Below are 10,928 nucleotides of genomic sequence, written 5' to 3'. Positions count from 1 at the left end.
ATATTTTTTTATTTTAAAAGAAGCCACCTGTAAATACTATTTTCTTTTGCAAAAAAAAAAAAAACAAAACCAAAAAACCCAAAACAAAACAAAAAATAAAACCCAAACCCACAAACAAATTACAGTAAAACATAAAAAAAGTTCTCAAGTGGAAAGTTATCATTCCCAGTATTCTTGAGCTGTTCCTTCTTTAATCATTCTCTCACAGTCTCCTTCACCAAACTTGGTCCACTTAACAGTAGTATGATTTTTTTTTATATATTTTTTAAGACTCATTCAACAGCTTAATAATAGCTAATAAATTCTGAGGTTGATAGAGTTTTTGTACTGTTGCCATTTTGACTAACGCAGAGGAGGTGAAAGTGAGAAAGGTATTCAGTGCAAAGTCAGATTTGTGCCATGACATAAAATGAAGTCCAGTAGGTGTAATATTCACAGACAGCATCGATTTAGCAATCTTTCTTGTGGGCTGATTTACTTTCACATAATAAAAATGGCCTATCATTTAGGATACAGTTCATAACACTGCACAAAATTACTACTGTAACATAAATGAGACCACATGCTCCCTGATTTTATTTTTCAGAATCTTGCTAAGTGGGATCTCTTTAAATTAAAATGGTTGTTTCAAAAATAAGCAAAAATAAAAATAAATATTTTGTGGCACAATCTCACCACTTTACAGGTATACTAGAAACACAGACTCTTAAAGCATTTTGACACTGATTACAATTTTGATTAAATTGTATTAAAATTTATATATAAATTATGTGACAGTTGGTTTGGATAAAACATTCAAGAAAAATCTCAGCATTAATATTTCTTGTGGAGTTTATAATCAAAGCAAGCTACCTTTTAAAAATACCAGTACACCTGCGATACATCCTCTGCCAAGTCTGTGGCCTTCTACAGTACACACAGGTTTGTCAACTGTGCAACACCATTTAAAGTTTATTACAATTAAATCAGTCAGTCTCTCTGTTATATGCATCAACTTCAATTTTGTATTATTTATAAACTGGGGTTTTATACTGAGTTAAAATGAGCTATATTTTTCAACCCTTCACCAATTCTAACCATTTAGTTGTAAGAGTAAAACATTTACACATTTGGGGATTCTTGCTTTAAATGCAGTGCTTATCTCTAAAACAAAACAAAACAAAACAAAAACCCAAAACAAACCTATGCAAAGAATAAAAACCTACTTAAAAAGTGAATGCAGTAGTACTACAAAGTCATCTGAAAGTCAATTTCAAATTAAAAACAAACTTTAGACCCAATGAATGCGAATATAGGTTTAGTGACTTTTAACTATATAAAAAAAGGTTTCCACATTGAAAAAAAAGTATTTCGGTTTGCTGACATTGTTTTTCATGGCTATAGCTACAGAAGTATATTGGTGACAGAAGAACCAAATAGGTGAATATGTTAAATACTGGTAGCATTTTAAGGCTACAACATGTTTAACACATTAAAAGAAACTGTTTTATTGCTGAACAAAGTTCTTTTCAAAACCTTTTGTGAAACTGTTAAATCTGTGCAGTGATAATCTAGGATTTCAAATTCAAAACACAAGGGAGTACAGCTGTAAAGTTAACTTTGTGTAAGTTTCTTAGTACACTCTGGAGTTATTTAGATAAGACTATAAAATAACATTCTCCTGAAATATCAGCATGGTTTTTATGCTAGAAGAGAGAGGTATGCATTACCTATTCCACAGGAGATTAAGCCATGTGCATTTATTTATTTAATTAAAACAGTGGGCTTCCAATATGGCTAGATACGAACACTGAATTATCAGGAAATGGCTGTGTTTTAAAAGAACATGAAATAATATCTCTTACTAACCTCATTTACTTACAAGTTACCCAGATGAAACAGCAAAGTCTTTTGGAAAGTATTTAAAAATCTATGTTGAGTAAACACTACAATGATGAACTTAAACTACAAATTCATATTCGCACCACTCTCCAACCCCACCTCGTGCTTTATCATTGTATTTACTACCTGTCTCAGGCAAATATCTAATTAAACAAAACGGCAGTCTCACTTGTCACCTGAAACTACCACTGCAGATCATGAAAGACCATTAGCAAAAACTACAACATCAGGTTAAGCTTTCAAAGACAGCCAAATCCTTACCACCCATTAGTCTTGACAGAAATAGGTTATAATCTGTTTTCTATTTCCTTTTTTTTCCTCCTTTGGTAAACATGGGCTATGACCTTATTCTGATTATAATTTGTTGTCCACTGAAGAGTTCTCAAGAAATGAGAACAAGCCAGTAGGCTGTAAGTTGTGTGCAGCCATATAAAAGAAAAGCAATCTTGTAGAAAACTTAAGTAGTGTCTTGTTACCAGCTTTAAACTTTCTGTAAAGTATAAGATTCTTACATATGAAAGATAAAAGTGATGCATAAATATAGCAAATATCAAGGAGGACCCTTTTTACTGAATTGACTGGTATCTGTATTTTTTTCTTGTAGTTAATTTATGGGAGGTTGTGAGAAGTGAAGTGTAGTCAATGTTAGGAGATGTCAGATCTGTCACCTGAATTTGACTTTTGAATATTACAATATCATGGAAGCCTGCACAACAATGATTTTGATGAGAACAGAATAATAATACTTAGCACATAACGCTTTGCATCCTCAAAGCCCTGTACAAAACAAGAATCCCCACAACACCCCTGTGAGGTAGGGAAGTATTATTATCCGTATTTTACAGATGGGAAAACATACACAGAGATTAAATGACTTGCCGAAACCCACAGCGAGTCAGCAGCAGGGATGGGATAAGAATGCAGCCCACACGCTGCTTCCTAGCCAATGTCAATAAACCGAAAATATCACTTTTCTCAATAAGCTTAAATACTTCATTCAGGGGTCCAAAGGCATTACACTTGAGGAACAGGAGAAAAATGAAGATTTACTTTCCATTCAAGGGTTAAAGAGAGATGCCCAAATATTGGATGTCATCTCACCAACAGGACTTCAAAAGTTGCTCCTCCTTCAGGTTACACATTTTAGCAGCAAAAGGCAAACACCAAGAAAAATATTCTGGCATAAAACCAAAACACCCTCCCTTCCCCCATCCTTAGTAGTTCAAACTCAAAACAACTTTTGAAGTATTATCTTCACAGCCCTTACCTTCCTGAATTCAGTCAGGTATCTGAGAACATGCATCCTCCTCATAATATACAGTACAGTGGCTCAAAAGTTTATTGGAAAAAAAGGAATCTAAATCTTCAGATTTCTCCAGACACAGACAGGAGGCATTTATTCCTTTACTTCTTTCTCATTAAGCAACCATCCATTCATTTTATTTTGCAACACCAATCTGGTATTTCCACACCAAATAAAAAAAACAAACTGGGTGGAGAGGGGGGAGAACACGACCAAATTAATTATTGCAGCACTGAATTCATAGTGTTTCCTGATGCAGATGAATCTTTAAATAGTTTATAAAAGGGAATCGGTTACAGCTTTTATATTAAATAGATCACAAACTTTATATACTTAATTGAGCTGGGAAAGCCTAGTTTAAAAAAAAAGGTTTTAAAACTACAAGCATTCCCAAAGCTCTAAAATATTAACTATTCAGATTTTTGAGAAAAAATAATGACTGGGTCAAAATATGGTATTTAGTTAACCAGCTGTGGTGTTGCAAATCTCATGTACACTCAAAGCATTTCTTACAAACAAGAACTGCAGAACTAAACTAACCTCGGTCTGCGGTCACAATCCTTTGGTAAGGATGGACACGCATATCGTGCCTTCGAACTTTAGTAGCCACCGCACCTAGTTAAATTGCAATTACCAAGACAAAGTTAGAAAACATTCAAAGAAAACATTAACAGCAGGTTTATCAAAATGGATTTAAATGATCATTAACTACAAAAGTTCATTTTAAGAAAAGCAACAAGTTAAGGCACAGTAGTTTCAAATCTTAATCTTAAAAAGAAGTTTATCTGTGCAGATTAATATTGCATTTATTTTAAACATCCTGGCCTTAACCTGTTTAATCCATTCATTTACAATCCCAAAATTACAGTATTTCATGAAATCTATTAGACCCAAGCACATTTAAGCTTTACTAGTCACATATTCACTGAAGTGCCTTTCTTGCAGCAGGACTATTTTAAATAATGCCATCTTTTAATACTGACAATTATTTGCTAACCTTAAGATCACTTCCAGTTCTACCACAAAAAAAGTTTTAAAGCAAATCTTCAAGCCTACAGATTGTGATTTTAAACTTTAAGTCAATAAGTATGAACTGCAATGAATTAGGTGATTAGTAAAGCAAACACTATATAGAACACTTAGCAGTCAGTATACTACTATACACTCATAAATTACAGCTACTCTGTAATAATAGGAGCTAATCCAAATTAATAGCACTATTTTATTTTCAATCTATGTGCAAAAAAGTGCAAGTAAGTCACTGACTGCTAGGCCAAGCTTTTTTCAAGGCTGCTGAAACTAAGCATTTGTTAAAATTCAGATCTGATGAAGGATCAGTTAAGACCGTTCTTGAATTCTTAGCCTTTCGTTGGGAAAGCCATACCTGAAGATAAAAGGAAGGGAATTAAAAGTTAGTCACCAACTAAAATTTGATCCCAACACCAATATCCCCAAAAATACTAATAGGGATGCATTTCTCTGCCATTTTTAACAGAATTGTTTGAAGTCATCTTAAAGGTCCACCACAAAAATGGACAAAATATAGCATACTATTAATGAGAATGAATGTATTATGAAATAAAACTCAACAAGAAGTTAATTTAATTCAATTAACTCTGTGCAGTTGCTCAGATAATAGAGCAGATGTATTAAGAACTACTGATTCTGTGCTACCTAAGCGGAGGGTGTGTTCTTTTTTCCCCTCTCTCCCTTTTCTTTTTTAAATTAAGATTATTTGGTGAGATCTCTTTTGGGCAATACACTTGTGCTCTCACAGGTAGCCGAAAAGTATACAATCGTTTCAGATGCCATTTTAGGAGTAATTTTCCCCTCCTTTCTCTTTATAAAAAATTCTGTGAGAAATCTAAGTTTCCTGTGTCATACTAAATTATTACTATTAAATGATGTATTTCTTTACTTGCTATTAACTGAATTCAGGAGAGGGGTTTGCCACTAACCAGCAACTGATAGCTACTGTGACAATGCCTCTAACTGTGACTTTACCCCAGGACGTATCACAAGTGAACTGACAGATTGGGGGTGGAGGAACTGGGTAGAACATTTACATGTTTGTGAGAAATTAATGAATGACGACATTATCATACCCTCACTGAATTCTGGCTATGGGGTAACAGAGGACAACCATAAGCTGTTCAAGAACAGACCTAATGCATACTTTCGTCCTACAAAAATTTTTATTATTGATTCACTAATCTTGAAAGGCAGAAGTCTGAAATACATTTTCTTTTGTACTGTATAATATGCAACGTGGGAACATGCACGCATACAGATTAACAAGTATTTCTCACGTAAGTGAAACACTGATTTTTTTCAATACTTTCAACAAAATATTGACTTTGAACCTTATTGTCCAGTGTTCATTAGAGATGTTTAGAATTTGTGTAAATCAATAACTGCCACTGAACAAACTAAGATCAAAGTCCTATAAAATCAACATTATGCAGCACCAAGGTCACATGCAATTCAGAACAAGCTGAAGAGAAAAGATTATTTAGATTCTGTAGAGGGCAGGCAAGAAAGAAACTACTGGAACTGCTTGTTCCATATCGACCAGTTAACTGAATTGTCATGGCTGCTTTATCATTCTCGCCTATGCAAGTCAATGGTCTGAAATATTAGGAATGATGGACATTTCAATCCGATGTATATAAAAAAGAAGGCATCAGTAAAGTTGCTAACTGTTTCATCCTCTGGTCAGAACTTAGTTTGATTTATAATCACTCATGGAAATAACTTTTTGCTTACAAAATGTTTAACAGCTTTCTGACACTGAGGAGAGATTTACTAGTTGTAGACTAAGTAAAGAAGCAAAACCCTCAACAAACAGAAAAAAAGGCCTTTCAATTCTCTTTAGTCTTGCTACTAAAAAGGCAGAGCAAAATGGGAAGTTCTCTCTTCCAAAGATTACTGGAAATTAATTTATGTTGAAGAGAGCACAAAAAAAATCTGGTATTTATGGAAGTCCAAATGATATATAATAGATGTCAACTGCTATTTGGCTTTTTTCCTTGCCTATGTATCCACCACCTAGTGTCACACAAACATTAAGATTTTACTTTCAGTGATCTTATTAACATACTAAACACACATACTTAATAACTCAAAACATGTTTAAAATGTTTAGAAGTCACACCATTTGAGCAGTTTTCCTCTGCAGTTTTGATATACCTGAGATAAGATTGTTACTTCAAATTCTTTTCTTTGAGCCCCACTACCTCTACCTTGCAAATACCGCAAAAGCATAAGCAATGTATTCTCCAGTCATCTGCGTACAAAGATCTTACCTAATACACCACTAGGTTCAATAGGATACTCAAGGATTGATGTAGCTGGTGCCAGCGTGTAGGGGTATTCATATGGTGTGTAAATTAAACCAGCTTCGGGTCCAGGTGGAACTATTGCAGCGGTGGGATGAGGAGTTCCGTTTGGCATGACAGCGGTTTGTATTTGTCTGATCAAAGGCATTATGGTAGGGCCAGCTGGCGTAGGAGTACGCAGGGCAGCTGGTGGGAGAACAGGCGCAGGCCCAGTAATAATCCTTGGAGCCTGGGCTGTTGCTGCAAGAGAAAAGGCAAGGGCTGCTACAGTAAGCAAAGAAATTCAGAGGAAAGTATGGAGATAGCAGTACAAAACGTGGAAAGAACGGGGAAAAGGGGGAAAAGTAGGAAAGAAGAAAAATAAAAGGAAATCATTAGTACATGCGCTGGTCACACAGTGCCAAAGCACACCATTCAAATGCAAACAGCTTTCCATTTTCCAGTGTGATTAAGTATGAACATGCAAAATAAAAAAGCCATTGTAGAACAGTGAGGTAGATTTCTCAAACAGGTTACACAGCACAAAAGCTCCATTTAGACCACATTTCTTCATTTATGCTATCAAGACTGCATGAGACTGAGATGCATGCAGGAGATACAAGGAAAATACTTTCATAATCAAATACAGAGTACAAAATTTAGTGCAACTATAGAGTCCACAGATACTCAGTTATGCGGAGCTGCTGGATCAGTCTATAGCTTTTATACATCTTAAAATGGTAGTTAAACATATACACAATTCCAGTTTCCAGGATCAGTGAAGTTAAAAATGACCTAGAAACACTGTGCATTGCCTTTCCTACTCTAGCATGAATAAAAATAGACTCAAAAGTGATTTCCATATCGAATTCCCCAAAATAAAATACTTTGTATTAGAAGTTCACTATCGCCTTGCTTAGGTTAAAAAAATAGATGCTTTTTAAAAAAAAAAAAAAGTGCACAGCTTCTTAAACACTACCACATCAGCTAGTAACATTTAGTCTGAAAAGAGAAATATGGAGGAAGTTCTTCAGATCTGAGAATGTTGTTTTGGTTTTTTTTTTTTTTTAAAAGTGCTCAGACTTAATGTATAATTGAAAAAAACCCTCAATCATTTTAATTTCCTTTCTTGAACAGAAATAATATTATGGTTACTACCTCTTCAAGTTTTCAGTAAAATCAAAACACAATCAGTGAAATAGTCTTATTATAAAAAGTGAATATTAGTGTGGAAATCTCTAGTCAAAAAATGAAAAAAAAAAATCCATCTTCACACTTACAGTGATACAATAGACTAATGGGAATAGATCAAAGAAATTGCTCTAATTAATATAAAGGTTTCTATGCAACAACTTGCATCAATTTAAGCTAATTTGAAAGCTATTTTACTCATAAATTTGCAATAATTTAGAGACTAAAATATATTTAAAACTGATCTAGGTTTAAATCTTAGAGTTCATTAGAGCTGAAAGATTTACCACTACCATTGTAGTGGTAAAAGCCCTTGCTTATGTCTCCTTTCAAATCAGAATAATTACACTGGTGTAAGCACTCTCAAATTGACCTAACTGCATTCCAACCTTTAAACATATTCAACACTGAAATGGTGACTGTGTGGAGAAACAAATTTGCAAATATCAGTAGGCCCTTAGTGAAAGGACTGATTTAACTGTGCTTACATTTGACATCTGTATCACAGCTACAGCAAAAATGTACTTTGGAACAGTATCAGCAGCTACATTTTCAGGAGAATAAATTAGATTTTCAACTAGAGAAAATAATTTGTATCACACAATAGGTATATGCTCTCATTAGTGGTGTATGTCATTAATTTTCAAGTGTAAACCTGTGCATACATGCGTTTGCAAAAGCATTCTCACACAAATGTAATGGAAGAAATCGTAAAAATGGCTCATTACATCACTGATCCCTGTGAACTCAGCTGTGAAATCAGTTGATGAATTGTTGGAAAAATGTAACATTGGGGGGACACATGCAAGCAAGATGAAATGAAGGAATATAATACAGAAAAAAGTATTCACAGTATCCTGAACATCTGTAACATTTTCAAATTAAATCTCTAAAAATAAAATTGAAAAGGAGTCCATTGTCCTTTACATGTATTAAGGAAAAAAATGATCATAAAACAGAAAAATATAGCTTAAGGGTTGATTTGTTTTAACTGTATTTTTGCAAATATTTAAACCCAGACATACTATTTAAAAAAAAGAGGGGATTAAAAAAAATCCAAACTATAAAACTCCCAAAACTGACATAACCTATCTCTAGGAGTCCTTTTGCAACAGCTACCTACTGTTCTGTTGGTTTTTTACTTCCATTCTCCAACACAGTTGCTACTGTATATTTGCCAAAAAGTAGCTTTAGGAATCAAAACCTGCAAACATTACTATGGCCTTGACCCTCAAGCTTATGACATGCTTACGTGATTTGATGTTGGCATCTCTGTAGGTGCCATTCAGAATTGCAAGCTCCATCAGCTGCATCTTTTTAAGGCTGTCTTCTCCTTCTGCCTGTGTGTGAAAAGATGGGAAGAAAGTCAGGCTTACCAATTCACTACTGCACAAGACCTAAGGGACGTAGAATAAAATCCTTCAAGTTTTAACCAAGCAAAATACCTGCCTACCATTATTCACACAACCAGTAAGCTTAGTCAACTTTTCCTTAAAATTAAGTGCCAGGTTGCCTGTTGTCTATCATTAAGTGGTGTTGACAAATATCTTAAAAAGTTTTGGAAAAGGCTCATATCATAAATTATAAAAATAGAGATTAAGTGTAAGTTATATTTAATAAGAATTGTTTAAGGAAACGTTTTCTCAAGTTCTAGTAAACTTTTTAATGTGTTCCTAATGGAGTCTTTTAAAGATTGTATTATTGGGCTAGTAGAAGAAAAGACACCACAAATTTTAGGAAAATTCCATTTACTGTTACTTGCTCCATGGTACTTGATACCGATTACTTCATCTGGATGGGGTAGGGGGCGGGGGGCAAACAAAAAATAGACAACAAGCTTAGAGCAGCTTTCCAAACAGGATATCAACAACTGCTGAAAGGCAGAATTCATCATTCTGGCACATGTAGATGTATTCAGATTAGGATACAATGACTACTCAATAGAGTATACATTATTCTTGTTTTTGCTTCAATATAAATTACTTCCTTGAAATTATCTACTCTATTGGTATCCTGCAGCCTGCATAAATATTACCAATATTCAGTAAAAAAGCCACTTTTTCAGTTACTAAAAAAATATTTCTGATTAATACAATTTTAGTTTTAAGATCAGACATTTTCTGATCTGTCTTTCCAAAAGTACTATCATTTGTTTAGTCTACATCCTATCAAACAAGATTATGATATAGGAAACCCAAGAGAGATGGTCAGTGTCCACTCTAATGTTACCGCCTCGCTTCTTGTATTGAATCCCAAGCTGGAATTCTGAGTCAGCTGGAAAAGAGGGCATGCACTGCATTCTTCCTTTGCTAAACAGGATTTCTTACATTATTACTTGTCTATTCACACAATGTTTTCCAGATATTTGGAACATCATTTTCCAAGTTAATGGGAACTTGGATAATAACACGCTGCACCATCCACTCTGAAAATCTTAAAGCGTGATTTCAGAGAGTTGTTCACCTGTCTTTAAAACTACAAAGTCTTACAGATGGTTTGAACTAGGACTTCCAAATGCGGGCGTGACTACAAAAAAAACAGAATTCAAAGCCACAAAAAAGAGCAATCACCATCACCACCAATAACCCAAAAACTATATTGAATAACATTACAGCACTGCACCAGTGAAACTTTATCTCGAAGTAGAAAGGGTTAACAGGATTATCTACACGCAGCATTCCAAATGTATAGAGGAATATTTTTTCAGGCTAGTTTGCAGCAGACTATTGTTACACATACTTTACTCCCAAACTACAGAGAAGTAATTGACTGAATTACGAGATCAAAAAAAAGTTTTTAAGCAGTATCTAAGCAAATATAGTACTTAGTGTGAGGTACGCTCAAGGGCCACCACCCCTTGCAATGGAAACTTTAACACCTGATTCTTATCAACATCTTAAAATCAACATGTTAAGAAGGATCAGCAGTAAATTACTTTCAAATGTCAGACATGCAAGTCCTAACTGTAATACTGAGGACTTGCATAGACACAAAGATTACACACAGCAACAATTTACATTGTTTTAAAACATTCAGAATACACTGAAAGTTAGACATTTTTTAATATATTAAATACTGTGTGACAGACCAAGCTAACACTGATATTGAAGAAGTAAATACACATTCAATTACCACTTTAACTAAAATTAACTGTACAGTTAAGTACTGTACTATCCAGAAACCTCAGACTCCATAGTCTTTAAAATGAGATCCTCTGGAATATAAAATTTACTGAC

At 34.2% G+C, this 10,928-nt stretch overlaps 1 protein-coding gene across 1 annotated transcript in view; it reads right to left on the bottom strand.

Annotated features, from left to right (window-relative positions):
* LOC104547458 (protein quaking) overlaps positions 1–9,032 on the bottom strand; it is a gene marked incomplete at its 5' end in the record, with an annotated part of 12,657 nt that extends 3,625 nt beyond the window's left edge. The window contains 3 exons of the mRNA XM_010193145.1: positions 3,725–3,799; positions 6,490–6,762; positions 8,945–9,032. Coding sequence (XP_010191447.1) covers positions 3,725–3,799; positions 6,490–6,762; positions 8,945–9,032 — 436 coding nt within the window. The remainder of the gene's footprint in view (positions 1–3,724; positions 3,800–6,489; positions 6,763–8,944) is intronic.
* Positions 9,033–10,928: the final 1,896 nt, after the last annotated feature.

Source organism: Mesitornis unicolor, unplaced genomic scaffold, assembly GCF_000695765.1.
Source record: "Mesitornis unicolor isolate BGI_N332 unplaced genomic scaffold, ASM69576v1 scaffold49579, whole genome shotgun sequence".
Lineage (NCBI taxonomy): Eukaryota > Metazoa > Chordata > Aves > Mesitornithiformes > Mesitornithidae > Mesitornis > Mesitornis unicolor.
This window is presented reverse-complemented; position numbering and strand designations above follow the sequence as displayed.